The 23334-nt window shown below is 48.3% G+C and overlaps 1 protein-coding gene across 11 annotated transcripts in view; it reads left to right on the top strand.

Moving 5' to 3' along the window:
- The first annotated feature begins 9174 nt into the window (after positions 1–9174).
- Positions 9175–23334, top strand: part of TYK2 (tyrosine kinase 2) — a 29643-nt gene continuing 15483 nt past the window's right edge. For 4 of the 11 annotated variants that reach the window (XM_005208737.5, XM_059888106.1, XM_059888109.1 and 1 more), the window contains exons 1-10: positions 9175–9327; positions 10325–10436; positions 10577–10675; positions 10955–11170; positions 14945–15068; positions 15189–15336; positions 15658–15821; positions 20284–20650; positions 21362–21571; positions 21655–21812. In XM_005208737.5, the coding sequence (XP_005208794.1) occupies positions 10975–11170; positions 14945–15068; positions 15189–15336; positions 15658–15821; positions 20284–20650; positions 21362–21571; positions 21655–21812 (1367 nt within the window). In that variant the 5' untranslated portion in view covers positions 9175–9327; positions 10325–10436; positions 10577–10675; positions 10955–10974. Of the gene's footprint in view, positions 9328–9547; positions 10437–10576; positions 10676–10954; positions 11171–14944; positions 15069–15188; positions 15337–15657; positions 15822–20283; positions 20651–21361; positions 21572–21654; positions 21813–23334 lie in introns of all 11 variants that reach the window. The other 7 variants (XM_005208738.5, XM_059888104.1, XM_010806820.4 and 4 more) reach the window with 7 other exon arrangements.

The raw sequence follows: 23334 nt of genomic DNA, 5'->3' as shown, positions 1-23334 counted from the left end.
ACTTCCCCTTAGAACCATAAATTCTTTCTTTTAAGTCAGTGAGTCTGTTTCTGTTTTGTAAATATGTTCGTTTGTATCTTTTTTTTTAAGATTCCAACTATATTCCACGTATTTTCCAAGGGATATAAGGGCTTCCCTGTGGCTCAGATGGTAAAGAATATGCTTGCAATGAGGGAGACCTAGGTTCAGTCCCTGGGTTGGGAAGATCCCCTGGAGGAGAGCATGGCAACCTACTCCAGTATTCTTGCCTGGAGAATCCCCATGGGCAGAGGAACCTGGCGGGTTACAGCCCATGCGGGTCACAAAGAATTGGACACGACTGAGCGACTAAGCACAACACACATATAAGGGATATCATATATCTGACTTACTTCACTGAGTATGATGATCTCCAGATTTAGCTATGTCACCTCATTAGCATAAACTCAGGTATGGTTGCACAGGTTTATTATAAAACACAAAAGATGTTCTTTTCACCTCTATCAGTCAAGATATTGAAAAGGTTTTAGGAGCTCTGAGCCAGGGACTAAAGCCAAATGCTACAAAGAAACACGATGCTATCACCTCTTTCGCTCAGGAAGTGTCAAGAGTTGTCGAAGTTCTGTGCCAGGAATTAGGGATGAAAATCAATATATATTTCTTCTTATCTCACCGTATCACACATGGAAGGGCTAACTCCCTCAGACAAGGGTATTGATGGGTCAAAGTTCTCAGGCTCATCTTTTATTTTTTATTTTAATTTTTTTGGCTGCCTGTGCAGCATGCAGGATCTCAGTTCCCCAACCAGATTGAACCTTTGCCATCTGCACTGGAAGTTTGAAGTTTTAACCACTAGACCGCCAGGGAAGTTCCCTTCTCAGGCCCATCTGTGTCTGCCCAATATTCTCATTCCAAACCTCTGGGACCCCCTCCTCCCCAGTCAGTGCTCTCACCTTTGCATAAGAGATCCTTAGCATTTAAAGTGAAAGTGTTAGTCACGTCCGACTCTTTTCGACCCCATGAACTGTAGCCCGCCAGGCTCCTCTGTCCACGGGATTTTCCAGGCCAGAATACTGGAGTGGGTAGCCATCCCCTTCTCCAGGGGATCTTCCCAACCCAGGGATCAAACCCGAGTTTCCTTCATGAGAGGCAGGTTATTTACCATCTGAGCTGCCAGGTTAGCATTTAAATAGTGTTACAATGCTGTAACCCATACAATCAGGCTCTGAGCCTGGTCACTCATATCTGTAAAGGATAAGGGATTGTGCTCAGATGCTCACAAATGCTGTGAGCCATGCAGGGAGGCCAGACAGAGGTGAGGGTGGGCGGGGCAAGGGGAGGAGCCTCAGACCAGGAGAGAAGCGACGTCATTGGTCCGGGAGAGTGGTGGTGGGACTGGACCAAGCGGGGTGAGATTTTGCTGATGACCAAAGATGGGTGTGAGAGAAGTGTGAGATTTCTTTTCTGCATTTTGTTTTTTGTTGTTGGTTTTTTGGTTTTGTTTTAGCTGCACCACGGGTCATGTAGGATCCTAGTTCTCCACAGGGATTGATCCGCACCCCCAGCGATGGAAGCACAGAGTCCTAATCACTGGACCCGCAGGGATGTCCTTCCTGAGATTTTCTGAAAATTTTTTCCTTGAACTAACCAATATTTCTATATTTCTTTTGAGTTCTTCCATAGGCGGGCTGAGCAAACACAAGAAAATATAATACATTCTTTTTATTCTCTATATTCTTTTTGTCAGGCGAGCGTATGCTCCTCGGTTTTGTCTCGTCACAACAAAGATTTGGAGTGATGGACATTAAAACCCTCGGCGTGTCACAGCTCTCAAGTCTTGGACAGACCGTGTTATAGCTCTTAGACAAATCAGTGTTACAGCTCCGTGTTACAACTCTATTTTATTTAGATAATAACAGGAAAATCCATCCTCCAGGCGTGAAGGCATGTCGACCAAAAGTCGCGAAGAGAAGAGCGCCAGAGCGCCTGCGCGGGGGTGGGGGTGGGGGAGCCCCAGCACTTTGGCTCCTCTTTTTATTCCGCCCCACCCCCCACCCCCCGGGTCTGCCGTAGGTAAATTGGACCAGCCAGGAGTGCTGTTTGTTTTACCTGAAGTCCTCACTCCGGTCCTCAGACCTTCCTTTGTTCTGTTTTCGAGGACTTTTCCTTATCTTTTAGCCACCGCCATTCTGGGACTCCTTTTCCCTATTCTAACTACCTAACTACGCCAGGGAGGCCTGGCGTGCTGCGATTCATGGGGCCGCAAAGAGTTGGACACGACTGAGCGACTGAACTGAACTGAACTGAACTGAACACTTACTTTCGGGCCATGTCACTCAGCATGTGGGATCTTAGTTCCCTGACTAGTGAGTGATCAAACCAGGACCCGTGGAGGCAGGGAGCCTTAACCACTGGATCACCAGGAAAGTCCTATTCTATACGTTTTATACATTTCATTCTCTGTTATGAAATATACAGACACTCTGGAGATGTCACCATATCAGTACAGAATTCTGCTTTTTTTTTTTCTCCCAGCTGCAAATGATTCTCTTGTCAGGGTGAATACTGTTAATTCCCCAGTCCCCAAGTTCCCAGCACTCACTATCCTCCAGGCTCTAGGCTAAGTTTCTGTTTACAATTTTACATTGAATCTCCATAGCTGCCCTGTGAAAAAGGGTCTGTTTTTCCCCCTGTTTTCTCAGACTAAGAAGAGTAGTCACGTGCTCTTGGCCACAGCTGTTATGGCTCCAACTTCAGAATTAAACCTGGCTCTGCCCTTTGTTGCTTTGGGACCTGAAAAAGTTCCTCAGTTCAGTTCAGTTCAGTGACTCAGTTGTGTCCGACTCTTTGCGACCCCATGAATGGCAGCATGCCAGGCCTCCCTGTCCATCACCAACTCCCGGAGTTCACTGAGACTCACATCCATCGAGTCAGTGATGCCATCCAGCCATCTCATCCTTTGTCGTCCCCTTCCCCTCCTGACCCCAATCCCTCCCAGCATCAGAGTCTTTTCCAATGAGTCAACTCTTCGCATGAGGTGGCCAAAGTACTGGAGTTTCAGCTTTAGCATCAGTCCTTCCAAAGAACTGGGTTCCAAAGAACCCAGGACTGATCTCCTTCAGAATGGACTGGTTGGATCTCCTTGCAGTCCAAGGGACTCTCAAGAGTCTTCTCCAACACCACAGTTCAAAAGTGTCAGTTCTTCAGTGCTCAGCTTTCCTCAGCCTCTGTTAAAGAAAAATTTATACCGACACTTGTTAAAAGTCGTTAACTAAACAAAACTTTTAGGTAGGCGTTTTGGGGGGTGGGGTTGGTTCTGAAGACCTCCAGTCCTCCTTTATGTCTTGGTGCAGAAAAGAATTCAGCAAGAGTCAGAGTGATGGATACCAAGTAATTTATTAGGATAGGATGCTTGTAAGGCTTACCAGTGGGCAGATGAGAGGGTGCCAAGCCCCTCAACTTAGTGGGCTACAGTTTTATAATCAAAGGAAAAGTGGGGAGAGGGGAAAGACTGCTTTCTTCCTCATTCTTTTTTAAAATCATATGTTTGTTATTATTATTTTTTAATTTATGTATTTAGTTGGCTGCGCCTGGTCTTAGTTGCCACACACAGGCCCTTTTAGTTGCAGGACCCGGGATCTAGTTCCCCAACCAGGGATCGAACCTGGGCCTGATGCATTGGGAGTGCAGAGTCTTACCCATTGGACCACCAGCAAAGTCCCACTTCCTCATTCTTGAGTAGGTGTTGTGCTTTGATCATCAGCTCCTCCTCCAGATTGGGTAGGGATGTTTTCTTGTCCCCCATGGTTGAGCTGAAAGTCATAACATAATGGAAAATTTATTTCAGGTTTCAGTACAATGAGGATATTTACTTTGAAATGTCACTTTCCCATAAATTATTGTTTTCATATGTGCAGAAAGCATGTCCTAGAACTTGCTGAGCTCCCTGGGAAGGATGTGGGTCTCATATTGCCCTCGTTTTGGAGCTTGCCTCATGTTTGTACTGCAAGCTTTGTTGTTAAGCAAGCCTGCTTGGTTTTGCGGTTAAGCAAACCTGTTTTCTTAAGTGACCATTAACTTACTGGGGTCTCCCATATTTTTTCTACTTACAATCCCCTAGTGGGATTAACTATTTAACCACCTACTTTGTCCCTTTACTCTGCCCTTATCATAAATGGTACAGATGAACTTTTTTTCAAAGCAGAAATAGAGACCCAGCTATAGAAAGTAAACTTATGGATACCAAGGGGGTAAAGGGGGTAGGATGAATTGGGAAACTGGGATTGGTTATTGCTAGATAATTAATAAGAACCTGCTGTAGAGCACAGACAACTCTACTCAATGCTCTGTGGTGACCTAAATGTGAAGGAAAGCTAAAAGAGAGGGAATATATGTATACGCATAACATTCACTTTGTTGTACAGCAGAAACTAACACAACACTGTCAAGCAACTCTACTCCAATTAAAAAAACACAAACTGTCAACTGGGGGGAAAAAATCACAACCTAAAAGTTGAGAGTTATATTTTATTTGGCAGACAAAACTGAGGACTGAAGTCTGGGACACAGCATCTCAGATAACTCTGAGAGATTGCTCTGAAGAGGTGAGGGGGGAGCCAGGATATATTCAAGCTTTTACAACAAGGTTACTGTTAATTAAAGAAAATCCAATATCTCAAGTTAAAGAGTTTAGTGCTTTTCTATGTATGGGAAGATGCAAGAGTCTGGGCTCACTGAAATCATTCCTTTGACAGGCACCTCAGCTGACATGTGCTTTCTCATTCTGAGTCTCCTCAAGGTGCATCTCTGCGAGGGTGGCTGCAGTGACTTCCTAGGTGGCGCTTGTGGAAAAGAACCCACCTGCCTGTGCAGGATTTGTAAGAGGTTCGGCTTTGATTCCTGGGTCAGGAAGATCCCCTGGAGGAGGGCATGGTAACCCACTCCAGTATTCTTTCCTGGGGAAACCCACAGACAGACAGTCTTTAGGGTCGCAAAGAGTTGGACGTGATTGAAGTGACTTAGCATGCACCCACGGAGAAGGCGATGGCACCCCACTCCAGTACTTTTGCCTGGAAAATCCCGTGGATGGAGGAGCCTGGTGGGCTGCAGTCCATGGGGTCGATAGAGCCGGACACAACTGAGCGACTTCACTTTCACTTTCACGCATTGGAGAAGGAAATGGCAACCTACTCCAGTGTTCTTGCCTGGAGAATCCCAGGGACGGGGGAGCCTTGTGGGCTGCCGTCTATGGGGTCACACAGAGTCGGACACGACTGAAGCAACTTAGCAGCAGCAGCAGCAGCAGCAGCATGCACCCATGCATTGCAGTGACTCATGAGTGGATGGTGGGCATCCTGTTTCTATCCTGAGTTCCCTCCGGGCTCACCATCTGTGCGGCTGTAACGCTGATTCTGGTAGCCTCCACCTGCAGCGGTTTGAAGCAGGGTTTCGGTTCCCCAGCCAGAGATTGAAGTCAGCCTGAGGCAGTGAGAACGCTGAATTCTCACCACTAAAACTATCAGGCCCTGGCCTGTCAGGTGTGTAGAAATTAATTTCCACAGAGACAGGAAGTAGTGAAACAAGTAGTGATTATTAGGAAGGAAAAAGAGTATGTGTGGATAGACACATAGGCAGGCTCAGATTCAGAGTCACGCCCTTATGGTAGGTTGAATCACTTTTATGGTGCATGTCTTCCAGGTTTCCTTTGGCCAATCATCTTTCTTTGCCTGGTTCTGAGTACATATTTGGTTTATCTCAGTGTCCTCTCATGTGTGCATGCATCTCTTAGCCAAGATGGATTCCAGTGAAGAGGCTTATGGGTAGGCTGACATCACTTACTATGAGGTGACACCCCCTCCTTTTTTACCTCCAAGGAGCCTTTCTGTGCATGTATAGTTGGGGTTCCTTGACTTGTTGTTCAGTCACCAGGTCGTGTCTGACCCTCTGTGACTCCATTAATTGCAGCATGCCAGGCTTCCCTGTCCTTCACTATCTCTGAGTTTGCTCAAATTCATGTCCATCAAGTCAGTGATGCCATCCAACCATTTCATCCTCTGTCACCCCCTCTCCTCTTGCCCTCAGTCTTTCCCAGCATGAAAGTCTTTTCCAATAAGTCTGCCTTCACTCTTTCCCAGCATGAGGGTCTTTTCCAATGAGTCGTCTCTTCACATCAGGTGGCCAAAGTATTGGAGCTTCAGCTTCAGCATCAGCTCTTCCAATGAATATTCAGGACTGATTTCCTTTAGGATTGACTGATTTGATCTCCTTGCTGTCCAAGGGACTCTCAAGAGTCTTCTCCAGCACCACAGTTCAAAAGCATGAGTTCTTCAGCACTCAGCCTTATTTATGGTCAAACTCTCACATCCATACCTGACTACTGGAAAAACCATAGCTTTGACTATAAGGGACTTTGTCTGCAAAGTGGTGTCTCTGATTTTTAATTCGCTCTCTAGGTTTGTCATAGCTTTTCTTCCAAGGAGTGTCTTTTAATTTCATGGCTGCAGTCACCATCCATGACTTGGAGAATGAGAAATATGTGGTCTCTATCTTTTACCTGGGCAAAGCTTAGCTCTTCTGTCTCCTGCTAATTTGGAGTATCTGTCCACAGGGGAGAAACCAGCCGTTTACCCTGAGGCCCGTCTAGCTCCTACTCAATGTGATGGCTGGATGACTGCAATATCCTTTGTTTACGGATATGGCAGGCAATATTTTTGACTTACAAAACAGTAAGGGAGACTATTCAGGATAACTGCAATGGAAGTTATCCTGGATAACTGCAGTTATGCAGGATAACTGCAATGGAAGGGGGACTGCAAAAGGGGAGAACATTGGGTTCAACTCTGAATGCAGCAAAGACATCTGGGGATTGCCAGGCAAAGAGCAGAATGAGGGTGTGACAGGGGGAGGGTGGGAGGGGAGCTCCCCTGGTGGTCCAGTGGAATCCACCATGTAATGCAAGGGACACTGGTTCAATCCTCCGTCCAGGAAGATCCCAAATGGCGCAGAGCAACTAAGCCAGTGTGCCACAACTACTAAGTCAGTGCTTTACAGCCCAAGAGCCTCAACTACTGAAGCCCATGTGCTGCGACTACTGAAGTCCAATCACCTAGAGCCAGCGCTCCCCAATAAGAGAAGCCACCGCTGTGAGAAGCCCATGCACTGCAATGAGAGAAAGCCCGAGCAGCAAGGGCAACCCTTAGCTGATCCCCAAAATAAAATAAATAAATGAATAAATAAATCTTAAAAAAAAAAGGATAGGGGGATTCTTGCTAAACTGACCTCACAGGATTCTTGCTAAAGAGAGGACGAATATTTATACATCAATGGTGGAAACTGAAAAACCTGATCAGATATTAGGGGTCGGGGGATGACTGTGCAGGACAAAGACAGGACTGGGGCCAAGGTTGAGGGGTAGTCAAGAAGAAGGCTCAGGGCTTCCCTGGTGGCTTAGGGGTAAAGAATCCACCTACCAATGCAGGAGATTAAGGTTTGATCCCTGGTCTGGGAAGATTCCACTTGTCACAGAGCAACCAAGCCCAAGCAGCACAACTATTGAGCCTGTGCTCTAGAGCCCGAGAACCACAAGTACTGAAGCCCAAGCAGTCTAGAGCCTGTGTTCCACAGCAAGAGAAGCCACAGCAATGAGAAGCCTGCACACCACAACTAAAGAGTAGCCCCTGCCCTCCCCAACTAGGGAAAAGCCCATGCAGCAACGAAGACTCAGGACAGCCAAAAATAAAAATAAATAAAATTATTTTTAAAAACAGAAGAAGGCTCAGAGGACTAAAGTTTGGGCAAGGAAAGAGTCTTTGTCACCTCTCTGTACCTCGGTTTCTTTCTCTGAGAAATGGGGATAAGAGATGCCAGAGGACTACTGCTAACATCAGATTGTTAGGGGAACCCACTGACTGAAACCTGCTGCCCTGGCCAGGCTTGATAGTAACTACTTGAGTAAGTTATCTTACAACAGGAGGAATGCAGAACTAACAAACTACTACCAACCAGAAAGAAATCAGGAAAGGTCAAAAGGAGAGAGAAAATGCCCATACATACTCCTACCACCTCCCAGAATCCTTGCTAGAATTCATCTAGGCTGATCCACGAATGCACCACCAGGAAGCACTCTGAGTCAGAATGATTGGCCAGAGACAACCCGGAGGAAACGAACCCCATCACCATAAAACCCGAGACTGAGAGCCATGCAGCACAGCAGTTCTCCTGGGTTCCCTTACCCCATCTCTTTTCCCCTGGGCACCCCTTTCCAATAATGTCTTTTGCTTTGTCAGTACATGTGTCTCCTTGTTAATTCATTTCCAAGAGTTAGACAAGAGCCCACTCTCAGGCCCTGGAAGGGGTCCCTCTTCCTGCAACAAAATGAAATAATGTGTATGAAACGCTGAGTGCACAGCCTTCTCTGTAAATATAAATAGCAGCGACTTGTTTTGCAGGGATCAGAACTTGGATCAGGTGGGACGCCTGAGCCGCTACCTTGAGCAACGAGGCCTCAGAGAACAGGATTTTGTTGTTTTTCAGTCACTGTTTGCTGCCCCATGAACTGAAGCACGCCAGGCTTCCCTGTCCTTAACTATCTCGCAGTGTTTGCTCAGTCTCGTGTCTATTGAGTCAGGGATGCCATCCGACCATCTCATCCTGTCGTCCCCTTCCCCTCTTGCCCTCAATCTTTCCCAGCGTCAGGGCTATGGGTGATCAGAAAAGGAATGTGAGCTGGTGGGCCCTGAATGCCTCCTCCAGAAGGCGGAGGTGGGGGTGGTTGGTGGTTGGTGGTTGGTGGGGTGTCTCAACTGAGAAGCAGGGCTGGCCACGCAGACTGGGAGGAGAGGCAGGACGGAATGTAGGGCCACATGGCAGCGGGGTTGGAGGAATGAATGGCAGCCAGCTGCAACATTGATCGCCGAGATGACGGTCTGGCCTTGCACCAGGGTAAGGTCTAGAAGCCTGACTTGCTTGGATCCACGCCTGCGTGGGTGATTAAAGTCGCGGCGCCGCAAAGAGTCCACCCTCTCCCGCCCAGGTTGGGCGAAACTTGAAGCCTGAACCAATAGGGGAGCCACCGTAGTAGTGAAGGGGCGGAGCAGGACAATGACCAATGAATGTGCCCCTTTCAGGCGACCAATGGGAGGTGCTGTTCCAGGGGCGATCAAGAGGCCGCTGCCCGGGGCGGTGGGGCGGGGTCCCGGGTTGTAGCAAGTTCCGGGGAAAGGGTGAGTCTGGAATGGGGCGCGAGGGAGCACGCCCGGGAGATCATCAGGAAGGATGCCGCTGGCGGAACTGCCCTTTGCAGGAGGTGGTTAGAAGCCCCCACACTGCCTTGTGACTGATCGATGCCGGGTGGGTACACAGCTCGGTTCCTGCCCCTGCCAGCAGGGTTTGGAGGTTTCTGGCGGGGAGGTGGGGGTGCTTAGGGGGTTGGGGGCTGCGGACCTCGCTTAGACCTCATCTTCAAAGCTAGATCTGTGCTCAGAGGGGATGAGGAAGGAGGAGATGGTCACTACAAAAGCTCGATCCCTAGGGTCTTATCTCAAAGATAATCTCGTTTGTTGTTGTTCAGTAGGTCAGTCGTGTCTGAATTTGCGAACACTTACCGAGCGTTTGCCAGGCCCCTCGCGGAGCCTTTTCTCTGCTTCAAGCTCATTGAATCCTCCCAACAACCCTTTGAGAGAGAGACTGTTTTATGACTATCTTCCAAATGAGGAAACAGGCTCCGAGAGAAGTTGATTCCTGACAAATACGGGATTATGCAATTGCGATATTCTGTTTTTCCCTCATCACGTCTTAAATGAGTAACGTCGCTCTAATTGCTGACAGTCCTTCTCCGGAAATACTTGGAGACCCCAGGAAGCCTGGACCCTGAATCTGTCTCTCAAAAAGTTCCAGATTGTTGGGAAAAGAGCTGAACAGAACCTCTCCGCCGCTTAGGGAGCCAGCAGGGACCGGGGTCATTAGTAGGGGTATATCGGCTGAAAGAGAGAAACGACTATGATTATTAAATTAATGATAATGACTTCATTCTTGAGTTTATCATATTTGTTATTTGGTCATGCCTGTATCAAGATTTTTAATGTGTAACATACAGAAGTGTGTTGAAACATCACAACCTAATTGATTTATAACTCTAGTTTTTAAAAAACGTAGAAAAAAATAGCCATAACTACAATTTATAAAAAATGTGAAGTGTAACAGCAGTAATCAAAATGTGAGGTGGAGAATTAAAAATGTAAAGTTTACAAATTCTACTAAAGGGAAGCTCTTAGCTTAAAAGAGGGTATTGTCAGTGTGAGGTATGTTTTGTAAGTCTCATAACACATCTTAAACTTATTAAACTTAGGGTAACCACAAGGGAAAAATTCTGTAGTAATTTCATCCAAACACAGACAGCAGGATAAGAAACAAGGAAGAACCTGTCTACAAAACAACCAGAAAACAACAGAATGGCAATAGTAAGTCCTTACCTGCCCACAATATGTAACAGTAGTGCATAATTCCCTTACGACTCTAGTTTAAAGGTTTCTTTAAAAGGAATGTAGAAATGTCATAACTGTCTCTTCATGGCAACATTCTCAGCATGTCTGTTTTCCAGATGGAGAGACTGAGGCCCAAGATGACTAAGTGACTTGCACCTGAGTTGACACAGGATTCACCCCCAGGTCTGTCTGACCACCCAGGTTATTTTGGAAAGGTGGGTTCAGGGCAGACTTTTGTATTGGTGAATTTGTCCAGTAAAGGGGTTGGTGGTGGTGCTGTTCATGACTGATGTAGCATGGGGGGAGAGTGTCGCAAACCCCAGCTCCATCAAACAGATGTGGAAACTGAGGCCCATGGAGGGGAATTGGGTGCCTAAGTTTGCACAGTGAGGGGTCCCAAATCTTTCCCTTCAGTCTGGAGGTGGGAAGGTTGAGGTACTAAAAGGGGCCTTCAAGGCTGAGGCCTGGGGGGTTGATAGGATGTTCCTTCACAGGCAGGCCAGCTGTCAAGAACATGCCTCTGTGCCAATGGAGGGCCACCACCAGGGGCAGGAAGCCCAGTGGGGACGGAGCTCAGCCCATGGCCACCAGAGAAGGCCTGAAAGTGCTTCTGCACTGGGCTGGCCCCAGTGGTGGGGAGCCCTGGGTCACCTTCACTGAGCCCACACTGACCGCGGAGGATGTCTGCATCCACGTCGCACACAAAGTCGGTGAGTCCCGCCATCAGCCCCACAGCGGGGCGGAGGTGTCAGCAGCCACTGGGCCCCGTTCACCCAGTTGTCTGCCCATTCATGCATCCCGCGTTGAGTGAGCACCTTCTGTGTGCCAGCCTCCAATTACTGCCTCTGTAATTTGCAATCAGTTTTGTAAAAAGCTGATATTCTAATGAAAGTGAAAGTGTTAGTTGCTCTGTTGTGTCCAACTCTTTGCAACCCCATGGACTGTAGCCTGCCGGGGTCCTCTGTCCATGGGATTTCCCAGGCAAGAATACTTCAGTGGATTGCCATTCCCTTCTCCAGGGGATCATCCCAACCCAAGGATCAAACCTAGGTCTCTTGCATTGCATCTGAATTCTTATAGGGCTCAGCAAGAAATGCAATAAATAAGGAAACTGAATAGGAGGCAAGCTGTGAGAGATGATGGTAAAAGATTTAACACTTGGGGACTTGCCTGGTGGTCCAAAGGTTAATACTCTGAACTTCCACTGTGGGGATGGGAGCCAGGGTTCAATCCCTGATTGGGAACTAAGATGCCATAAGCCGAATGGTGCAGCCAAAAAAAAAAAAAAAAAAGATTTAAAACTTGAGGAGATAAGGGAGCAAGCCACAGGGACATCTGGCAGTGAGAACAGCAAGTGCAAAGGCTCTGAGGTGGGAACTTACTGGTAACTGTGAGGCCAGTGTGGCTGTTGCCAAGTGAGTGAAGGGGAGACAGGGATAGGTGAGGGTGAACGGGTGATGGTGCCAGTTGTGCAGAGCCTTCTGGGCCTCAGGGAAGACTTCGAATTTTACTGCAAGTGAGGTGGGAGCTGTGGAGGACTGTGAGCAAAGGAGGAACATGGTTGGACTCAAGGGTCAAAGATGCTCTGGCTGTTGTGGCAGGAGCAAAGTATGGTGGGTGAGGTTAGGAGCAAGGAACTCCAGGAAGGGAGATGATGGGTGAGAGGTCAGCCAGAGTCAGGTCTTAAACCTTAAAGCTTAAGGGCCTTAAACCCCAGAGGGAGAGTCTAGAGTTTAGACTTCTTCCCAGGAGCAGTAGGGAAACATGGAATGGTCATGAGAGCTTGCAGTGGATGTGCTCAGAAGTCTAATGTCTTCTGCCAGAGGAGGAGAGGGTATCTTCAAGGGGACTTCACTTACCTACCCCTTCCTCCCGGACACCCTCTCAACCCCCCTGCCCCACAACTGAATGGGGGCTTTCTGGTAGATTTCTATAACACTTCGTATTTTTCCACTGAAGGCTGATTCTTTTTTTAAAAAATTTATTTATTTATTATTGACTGCATCAGGTTTTGGTTATGGCGCTTGAGATCTTTAGTTGCGACACGTTCGATCCAGTTCTCTGACCAGGGATAGAACGTGGGCCCCCTGCGTTGGGAGCGCAGAGTCTTAGCCACTGGACCACCAGGGAAGTCTCTGACTGTAAACAAGTTAGACAGGTTTGCTAGACGTGTGAATCATGCCTGGTCAAGATCCCGAGAACCTGATCTGTTTGAGGAAGCAAAAGATCTTAAGAATAACTGGAATATCAGTTTCAAGAATTTAGAAGGGAAACTAGAAATTGAAAGCAGAGCATGACTATCTGGGTCCAGGTCATGGGTGTTCATTGCTGAGGGGGTTGAGCTTTCTTATGGAGCAAAGAGGGAGCCATGGAAGGTTTAAGCCAGAGAGTGAAATAGATTGGTTCTTTTTTTTCAAAGAATATCTTCCTCTAATATTTGTCTTTTGTTTTTATTTTAAATATTTATTTATTGGCTGCATCAGATCTTTGCTGCGGTGTAGGAACTTGTCACTTGTGGCTTATGGGCTTAGTTGCCCTATAGCATGTGGGACCATAGTTCCCAGACCAGAGATTGAACCTGCATCCCCTGCATTGGAAAACGGATTCTTAAGCACTGGACCACCAGGGAAGGCCCACAGATTGGTTCTTTAGGAAGCTGTCTCACAGGGAGTTGTGCTCCTTCTTTGGGGTGCAGTACACTTGGATGTCACGATTTTTTTTTTTTTTGGCCGTGCCATGTGGCTTGTGGGATCTTAGTTCCCCAACCAGGGGTTGAATCTGGGTCCTCAGCAGTGAAAGCACCAAGTCCTAACCATTGGACTTCTGGGGAATTCCTGGATGCAGTGATTTTTGTAGAGCAATTTGGTATCATATAACTTGAATACATTCCCTGAGGGCACACAGTTCCACTCCTAGATACGCAGTCTACAAACAGTCAGCTCATGTATTCCAGGAGACACACGAGAATGTTCAGAGCAGCCTCATTTATTTTACTGAGAAATAAGAGGCCATCTCAAAGTCTGTGTAGAGGAGACTGCACAAATCAGTTGCATGTGGTTGAATACTGAAATACTATGCAGCCAGGAAAAAGATATTCAACCGAAGTTACATGTATCATGTGTGAAGCTTAAAAGCTATCATAGCCTGAAAAAACAAATTGCTGAAGGACACCTATGATATAATACCACATTCAAGTTTATAGCATTTAAAACTAGGTCACAGAAAATATGAAAATGATAAACTCTAGTTCAGGAGTATGGTTACCTATTTGCAATAGGGGAGAGGAGGTGGATGTAGTTGGGGGTTTCAGTCGGACTTGCCAAGTTTTATTTCTTTAGTGGCTGGTACTTGGGTGATTATAAATTATTCCAAAAGAACTATTTTAGATACTTTAGATATTTAGATAGATATTTTAGTTTTTAAGTGATATATGTATAAAAAAAGATGCTTGGGTGGCCGGTGTGGGGAATGACAATAAATCTGGAGGCTGAGCTGGGACTGGGTTTTGCATTTGAAGGAAGTGGGTGGATCCTAGAGAGAATGAAGGGTGCAGAAAGAACAGGACTTGTGACCAATCTGAGAGGGTGGGATGAGTTAAGGACAAAGATGAAATCCTGGCTTAGAGAACCATGCTGAGAGGGGGCAAATTTGGGGACCTCAGATGATATCTGTTTGGAACAAAGCACATCTCAGGGGGTCAGAGATATCTACAGGGTGACAGCCAAGGGTAGTTGGGTATTTCTCTGGGGCTGGAGTTCAGAGAGAGACAGGCAAAGTGCCAGCAGTCTGAAGAGCTGTGTTAGTCTATGCCAGGTTTGCTGTGGTAACAAGCAGCATCCCCCAAATTCTCCTGGGTTAAGACAATGAAAATTTACTGTAAGTCTCATAGTGAAAGTGTTAGTTGCTTAAACATGTCTGACTCTTTGCGACCCCATGGACTGTAGTCCACCAGGGCCCTCTGCCCATGGAATTCTCCAGGCAAGAGAACTGGAGTGGGTAGCCATTCCCTTCTCCAGGGTATCTTCCCGAGCCAGGAATCGAACCTGGGTTTTCTGCGTTGCAGTCAGATTCTTTACCATCTGAGCCACCAGATGTAAGCATTTAATGCTGATGCCCTAGCATTTAATGCTGGTCAAATGGTTCCCCTCTATCTTGTAGTTTCACCACTAGGCATTAGGGGTCTCCAACATTCCCGGGGTAGGGAAGAGGACAGGAGAGTTTATTTCTAGACCTGGAAAATGTATATTCCTTCTGCCCGCATCCCATTGGCCAAAAAGACTGTTAAATGCCCTCATCCTAGCTGCAAGGGAGACTGGGACATGTAGTTTTTCTGTGTGGCCACAGTATGGTCTACATATTGCATTGTCTTCTTTTGGCAGGGGAGGAGGCCAGGGAGAGGTTGTGAAGGGAGACAGCAGGTCTGGGAGTCGACGAGGCTAATGGGAGCAGACATCAACTTCCTGACTCATTTCTCCCCTGTGCAGGCATCACTCCACCCTGCTTCAATCTTTTTGCCCTCTTCGATGCCCAGGCCCAGGTCTGGCTGCCTCCAAATCACATTCTGGATACCTCCAGGGACTCCAGCCTGACGCTGTACTTCCGCATGAGGTGGGCAAAGTCCCCTTAGAAGGCTTTTGTCCCCTCCCCTCCCTCTCTTGTCCCCACCTGCCAAGACTTGGCCTGAGTCCATGCTAAACCTCGACTGCACCCCCCCCTCCTTTCCTGCAGGTTTTATTTCCGAAACTGGCATGGCACGAATCCTCAGGAGCCAGCTGTGTACCGCTGCGGGCCCCCAGGGGCCGAGACTTCCTCAGAACAGGCAGAGCAGGGGGTGCAACTCCTGGACCCTGCCTCCTTTGAGTACCTCTTTGAGCAGGTGTGAGCAGGGCTGGGAAGGCGTGACTATTTGTGAGGGACCTTGGGCAATTGAGGAGCCCCCACTTCCCTCCCAATTTGCTATAAGTAGTGGGTTTCAGTCATGCCATCTGGGATCCTTCGGCTGGCTGAACAAAAGGGTTTTGGACTCTTAGGGTTGCAGGGGTAAGAGTACTGTGGTTGATTAGTGATGTCTGTCACAGGCATAGGATTGGGCAGATGAGGCATACATATGGGGTCCCCCCCCTTCCTGAAAGTAACCGGAAGCTGGGGAGTGAACAGGTTCTCACACCTCCCTTTCTGCCTGATTCCCCATCCCCAGGGCAAGCATGAATTTGTAAATGACGTGGCATCACTATGGGAGCTATCCAGCGAGGAGGAGATCCACCACTTTCAGAATGAGAGCCTGGGCATGGCCCTTTTGCACCTCTGCCACCTCGCTCTCCGCAATGGTGTCCCCCTTGAAAAGGTGGCGAAGAAAACCAGGTATCTGGGAATGGGGTGGGGACATTGCACAGGTGGGTGGACATGCCCGGGTATCTGAAGGCCAGGGTAGACCTTGCATACTGCCATGCCTTCATTCATTCAACAAACATTTATTGAACACCTACTGTATGCTGGTACTAGTTTTGGGTGTTGGACACACAACAGTAAACCAGGCAGACGAAATCTGTGGCTTCTTAGAGCTCACTTAAAAAAAAAATTGTGTATTTATTTTGGCTGTGCTCGGTCTTAGTTGCAGCATGCAGGATCTTTAGTTGTGGCGTGCAAACTCTTAGTTGTGACACGTGGGATCTAGTTCCCTGACCAGGGATCGAGTCCAGGGCCCCCTGCATTGCAAACACAGAGTCTTAGCCACTAGACCACCAGGGAAGTCCCTGGAGCTCATATTTGATGGAGAAGACAGGCAATAAATGAAATACAAAAGTAAAATGTATAGTGTTTTTGATGGTGACGAATGCAATGGGGAAAAATTAAACTGGAAAAGAGGAAGGGGGTATCAGAGAATGAGGGGTGTACAGTTTAAAACTGGGTCATCAGTTTCTCACTGAAAAGGTGACATTCACTTTCAGAGATTTGAAGGAAGTAAAGGAGGGAGCCAGGTGGGTGTTTGTGAGAAGAGAATTTTCCAGAGGTATCAGCCAGTACAAAAGCCCTGAGCCTGGGCTGTGCCTGATGTGTTGGAGGAAGTATGGCTGGAGTAGAGTGAGCTTGCATGACTCGCTAGAATTCAAGGGAAGGGATAAGGCAGAAGTCTGGGGAGTTACTCATCTCCACTGAGGTGAGGACTGGAGCAATCAGGGCACACTGCCTGGAGGAGGCAACCCTGCAGTTTTTTGTTTTTCTTTTTTTGGCTGTGCTATGTTGCTTGTGGGATCTTAGTTCCCCCATCAAGGTTTGAAACCAAGGCTACAGCTATGAAAGCGCCAAATCCTAACCACTGAAAATAGCCAGGGAATGTCCCAGGACCTGCATTTAAAGAAAACAAAAATTATTTATTTTATTTTTGGCTGCATCGAGTCTTAGTTGAGGTATATGGAATCTTCGTGATCTCTCTAGTTGCAGCGTGTGGGCTAAGTTGCCTCAAGTCATATGGGGTCTTAGTTCCCCGACCAAGGATCGAGCCTGCGTCCCCTGCATTGAAAGGCATGTTCTTGATGACTAGACCACCAGGGAAGTCCTAGGACCTGCAATTCTCTTGAAATAATTTATTTATTTATTTTTGGTTACGCTGGGTCTTTGTTGCTGCGTAGGCTTTTCTCTAGTTGTGGCGAGCAGAGGCTACTCTCTACTGCAGTGCACAGGCTTCTCATTGGAGTGATTTGTTGCCCAGCACGGGCTCTAGAGCACAGGCTCAACAGTTGTGGCATATGGGCTTAGTTGCTCTGCAGCATATGGAATCGTCCCAGATCAGGGATTGAACCCCTGTCCCCTGCGTTGACACGTGGATTCTTTACCTCTGAACCACCAGGGAAATCCTAGGACTGCAATTCCTTTTTTTTTTTTTAATTTATTTATTTTTAATTGGAGGATAATCACTTCATGGGAAATAGACGGGGAAACAGTGGAAACAGTGTCAGACTTTATTTTTGGGGGCTCCAAAATCACTGCAGATGGTGACTGCAGCCATAAAATTAAAAGACACTTACTCCTTGGAAGGAAAGTTATGACCAACCTAGATAGCATATTCAAAAGCAGAGACATTACTTTGCCAGCAAAGGTCCGTCTAGTCAAGACTATGGTTTTTCCTGTGGTCATGTATGGATGTGAGAGCTGGACTGTGAAGAAAGCTGAGCACCGAAGAATTGATGCTTTTGAACTGTGGTGTTGGAGAAGACTCTTGAGAGTCCCTTGGACTGTAAGGAGATCCAACCAGTCCATCCTAAAGGAGATCAGTCCTGGGTGTTCACTGGAAAGACTGATGCTGAGGCTGAAACTCCAATGCTTTGGCCACCTCATGCGAAGAGTTGACTCATTGGAAAGACCCTGATGCTGGGAGGGATTGGGGGCAGGAGGAGAAGGGGACGACAGAGGATGAGATGGCTGGATGGCATCACCGACTCGATGCACATGAGTTTGGGTGAACTCTGGGAGTTGGTGATGGACAGGGAGGCCTGGCGTGCTGCGATTCATGGGGTCGCAAAGAGTCGGACACGACTGAGCGACTGAACTGAACTGAATTGCTTTACAATGCTCTACAAATCAGCCATAGGTATATACCCATGTCTCTGCAATTCTTTTTTTTTTTTTCTGCAATTCTTAAAGCACATATTTTTCAATCCCTGTCATGTTATCACTCTGGAGGTCTAGGGCTGTGACCATGAAGCCAGGATGCTGGGGAGCACAGAGGAAGCACCCTATCCAGCCTGGCGATCAGATGATGCTCCTGGGGTGACATTTCTGCTAAGACCTGAAGGTTGAGTTGGCTTTATCCAGACGTGGACTGCTTTGGCAAAGCATTGGAGGCAGAGGGAACAGCATATATAGAGGCCCAGAGGCAGCAGGCGGCAAAGGCCTGTTTCCAGGGGAATTGAACTTAGAATGCAAGTGCCCAAGTGCTGGAGTCAGCCAGGCACTAATCGGGGGTCTTTTTCCCTCCAGGTCTTTAGGGAGCCCTGGAAAGCTTGGGAACAGGGGCAAAAGACAGCTAGAACCTTGAGCTTTAGGATCTCTCTATTCAAGGGATGGAAAAAATGGCTTGGGACATGGAAGATAAGGCTTGTGTGTGTGTGTGTTTAATTGCTCAGTCATGTCCAACTCTTTGCGAGTTCATGGACTATAGTCCCCCAGGCTCTTCTGCCCATGGGATTTCCTAGGCAACAATACTGGAGTGGGTTGCCATTCCCTTCTCCAGGGGACTTTTCCTAACCCAGGGGTTGAATTCGCGTCTCCTGCATTGGCAGGGGGATTCTTTACCACACTGAGCCACTGGGGAAACCCAGGATGGGGTGTAGAAACCTGTAATCTGAATGGGCTATGCTGGGGACTTTGCTGGTCTAGGAATCCACCTGCCAATGCAGGGGACCTGGGTTTGATCCCTGGTTCGGGAAGATCCCACGTGCCATCCCTGTGCCAGAACTACTGAGCCTTCTCTCTAGAGCCTGTATTCCCCCAGCACAACCAAAAAATAAAAAAATACATACATATATAATAAAATAAATGGGCTCTGCTGGTGGGCAGTGCAGGCAGGAGAAGAGGTGAAGAGTATGGCTTTGTGAGGAGCAGAGGGGCTTCCCAGAGCTGTCCTTTTATTGATAATCATATTACTGATCAAAACAATAGTGATTTCTCTAGTAATAACAACAGCCAACACTCACATAGTCTTTATTTTGTGCCAATCAATAGTCCTAATTCTCTTGTCAGCCCTAGATGTGGGTACTGATTCCATTTTACAGATGAAAAGACGGAGCTCCTTAGAGCTTAAGTAATTCACCCAATATCTGGAATTTCAGCCACTCAGTCCCCTCCAGAGTCCTGGGCCCTGGCCCTGACACCATTTGGCCTTGCTATGCTTGTGCTTTATCACATTTTCTTTCCACTTTCATAACAGCCTGCCTGCTTTTTATTGTTTGTACTTTTATTCAATTTTAATATTTTTTTAGCTTTAATATTTTTGATTGAAGTACAGTTGATTTATAATGTGTTAATTTCTGCTGTACAGCAAAGTGATTCAGTTATATATATATTTTAAGTATTCTTTTCAATTATAGCTTATCACAGAATATTGAATATGGTTCTCTGTGCAGTACAGTAGGATCTTGCTGTCTATCCATACTAAAGCTTGCATCTGCTAACCGCAGCCTCCCACTCTGTCCCTCCCCCAGCTCCCTCCCGCCGGCAACCACCAGCCTGCTCTCTATGTCCATAATTCTGCTTCTGTTTGGTAGAGACGTTCATTTGTGTCATATATATTTTTTAATTATTAATTTTTAAAATTTCTGGCTGCACTGTTTGCTTCACTGTGTTGTGCAGGCTTTTCTAGTTGTGGTACATAGTCTCTAGAATGCATGGGGCTCAGTATTTATGGCACACAAGCTTAGTTGTGGTATGTGGGATCTTAGTTCTCCACCCAGGGATCAAACCCAGGGCCCCTACGTTGGGAATACAGTCTTATCAACAGGACCAACAGGGAACTCCCTGTCGGGGTTTAGAATCCACATATAAGTGATATCGTATGGTATTTGTCTTTCTCCTTCTGACTGACTTCACTCAGTATGACAATTTCTAGTTGCATCCATGTTGCTGCAGCTGACATGATTTTGTTATTTTTCACGGCTGCATAGTATTCCATTATATATGTATACCACATCTTTCTCTGCTCATCTGTCGATGGCATTTAGCTTGCCTGTTTTCTAGATGAGGCAGCTGAGGTTCAGAGAGGTTAAACCACTTCTCCGTCATGGCCCAGTCGGGGCCCCTGAACTGCCCCTCTTGGTCATCCGCACAGCTTCAAGGATTGCATCCCACGCTCCTTCCGGCGGCAGATGCGGCAGCACAACGCTCTGACACGGCTGCGCCAACGGAGCATCTTCCGCAAGTTCCTGCGGGCCTTCCAGCCGGGCTGCCTCTCCCAGCAGGTCGTCATGGTGAAGTACCTGGCCACGCTCGAGCGACTGGCACCCCGCTTTGGCACAGAGCGTGTGCCCGTGTGCCACCTGGAGCTGCTGTCCCAAGCCGACGGGGAGCCCTGCTACATCCGGGAGGGTGGGCAGGCCCCTCCTGACCCCGGGTCTGAGTCTGCTGCCGGACCCCCCACCCACGAGGTGCTGGTGTCAGGCACGGAAGGCATCCGGTGGCGGCTGGTACCGGCGGAGGTGAGTGGGGTGCCTCTACCATCTAACAGTGGAGGGTGTGGGCTCCTGCTCAGCCTTGACTTTGGCCTTGGAAGGTGGCTATGGCAAAAGTGGTTTTCCCTACATGGCTCTGGGATATGTTTGTCTGTGAGTGGGGGTCTGTTTCTTGGATAGTGTCTTAAAGGCTCTAATAAGGCCTGCAATCAAGAATTAATTTCAGTCTTAATGTTCTGCCTAAGCATTTCCAATGCATGTTGGTTCCAGAACCCTTCCAATAATGCGACATTCTTCTAGTCTGCTGTGGAATTAAAAGTCTATGGCACATATTTGGTTACCTGATCAGCCTGGATAGGCTCTAGGCCAAACCCATTTCCTTCAGCTTGGCCCTCAATGGAGGGACAGCAGCTGTCTCAACTCCATGGTGATGAATCCTCTGCCTTCTCCCCCTGGGGAGCTGATGGCTAGGGTCGCTGCTTCTGGAGAACACCTTTGACCTCTGGGGCCAAGAGGGCTAGGAGCCCCCTTTCTGCCCTCCCCAAAGTTCCCATCTTCTGGTGACTATATCTCTCTGGATGGGTCCCCCGTCCAGCCCATGACACTGCATTCATGGATAGATGCCCAAATAGGTAACCTGGCCCTTCCGGCTTCTGCCTATCCCCAGGGAGGCAAGAGCAGGAGGACTGAACAGGCACAGCCCTGCTGTGTTCACCTGCCCCACTTCCTGGCTTCCAGGGGCCTGCTGATGGTGGTGCTGGTGGCGGCAGCAGGATGCCTGATGCTGACCCATCTGGGAAGAAAATGAAGGCCGAGGAGGTGGGCAGCGAGCCAGTGGACAGGCCTCGGGAGAGCCCCTGGTCCTACTTCTGTGACTTCCAGGACATCACCCACATGGTGCTGAAGGAACGCCACGTCAGCATCCATTGTCAGGACAACAAGTGCCTGGTGGGGCCTGGGGCTGCGGACTGGGCTGAGGGGGGAGATGCCTGTGGCCTGTGATGCCTGCCTGATGATCCCCCGGCCCGCAGGAGCTGACCCTGCCTTCCCGGGCCGCGGCCCTGTCCTTGGTGTCGCTGGTGGATGGCTACTTCCGCCTGACCGCCGACTCAAACCACTACCTGTGCCACGAGGTGGCTCCTCCACGGCTGGTGATGAGTATCCAGGATGGCATCCACGGCCCCCTGCTGTGAGTGCCTGGGCCGGGGGGAGTGGGGACAGGGCAGGAGGGGCAGCTGCCGGCTGGACAGTGAGCTCTAGGGACTGTGGAGTTTAAACGAAGTGTGTGCATGTTGACGTCTTAGTGTGTGCCTGTGCGTCTTGGGGTGGGAAGGCCTGTGTGTCCACCCACCTGTATGAGTGCACATTGGTGTGCAGACATTCAAGTCTCAGTGAGTACGTATCAGTGTGTGTGTCCTGAGTCTACATGCATGTGTGTGGGTGCATGTGTGTGCGAGCATTTGTGTTTAGTGTGTACACGTGTGTCTATATGGGCCTGCGTGTACTGTGCAAGGATTCACTCATACCGCATTGTACATGCGTTCACATCAGTGAATGCTCACATGGGTGCATGTGTGACCCATGCATGTGTGCAGGCAGAAGTTATGCAGGGAGAGAGGGCACCTGTAATGGCGTGGGTGCTGTGCCATTCTGAGAGTGCCTGGCTTTGGGACTGGGTCCCCATGTGTGTCTGGATGTTTAACAGCTGTGTCACTGCTCTGGTGACTGCATTTGATTTTGTTTTGTTTCTCTTGTTGTGTTTTTTGACATTGCGTTGAGGTTGTGGGAACTCAATCCTCCCGACCAAGGGATGAACCTTGAACCCATGCCCCCTGCAATGGAAGCACAGAGTTTAACTGCTGGACCACCAGGGAAGTCCCCCAACTGCATTTTAAATTGTCAGCGCATATTTTCACACCTGACTGGTGACTTTTGCGCGGCTGTGCGTTTCTCAGATGGTGGTGGCCATTGAGATATACATGTGGGCGTTTCCACCCCGGAGTTGTAATGTGACTCACCCCTGGTTACTGCGAGGCACTGCGTATGCCTGCCTGGACGTGTGTGGCTGAGAAGGTTGAGTGTCAGGGCTTATAAGGTCACTGATGAGTGTGTGTGGCCATCCCATTTGCTGCCAGGTTGGGGTTTGTGACTGTCAGCTCCTCTGGCCTTGGGTATCCCTTGTCCTACCTGTGACACTGGGACTAGCTGCCAATGTGGGTTGGGGGTGCATTGTAAGAGGTCTCACCCCTCCCAGCCTAGTCTGTACGCTAGAGGAGGGTGAGGGCTCCTCACCTCTCAAGGGGCTGTGGCCTCATGGAAGTCTGTGGGCCATGTCAGCATCATCTTAGTCCATTCAAATAGAATACCAATGGCTGAGTGGCTTAGAAACCACAGACACTCCTCAAGTTCTGAAGTCCAAGTGCAAGGTGTTAACAGATCTGATGTCTGTGAGAGCCCCACTTCCTGTTTCATAACCACAAGTTCAGTCTTCTGGCTGTATCCTCATATGGTGGAAGGGGTGAGTGAGATCTCTGGGGTGTGTTTTTTGTAAGTCACTAATCCCAGGTCCGTCTAGTCAAGGCTATGGTTTTCCCTGTGGTCATGTATGGATGTGAGAGTTGGACTGTGAAAAAAGCTGAGCGCCAAAGAATTGATGCTTTTGAATTGTGGTGTTGGAGAAGACTCTTGAGAGTCCCTTGGACCGCGAGGAG

The sequence above is a fragment of the Bos taurus genome, chromosome 7 (genome assembly GCF_002263795.3).
Source record: "Bos taurus isolate L1 Dominette 01449 registration number 42190680 breed Hereford chromosome 7, ARS-UCD2.0, whole genome shotgun sequence".
Classification (NCBI taxonomy): Eukaryota; Metazoa; Chordata; class Mammalia; order Artiodactyla; family Bovidae; genus Bos; species Bos taurus.
Note: the sequence above shows the minus strand (reverse complement) of the source record. Positions and strands in the feature narration are given on the sequence as shown.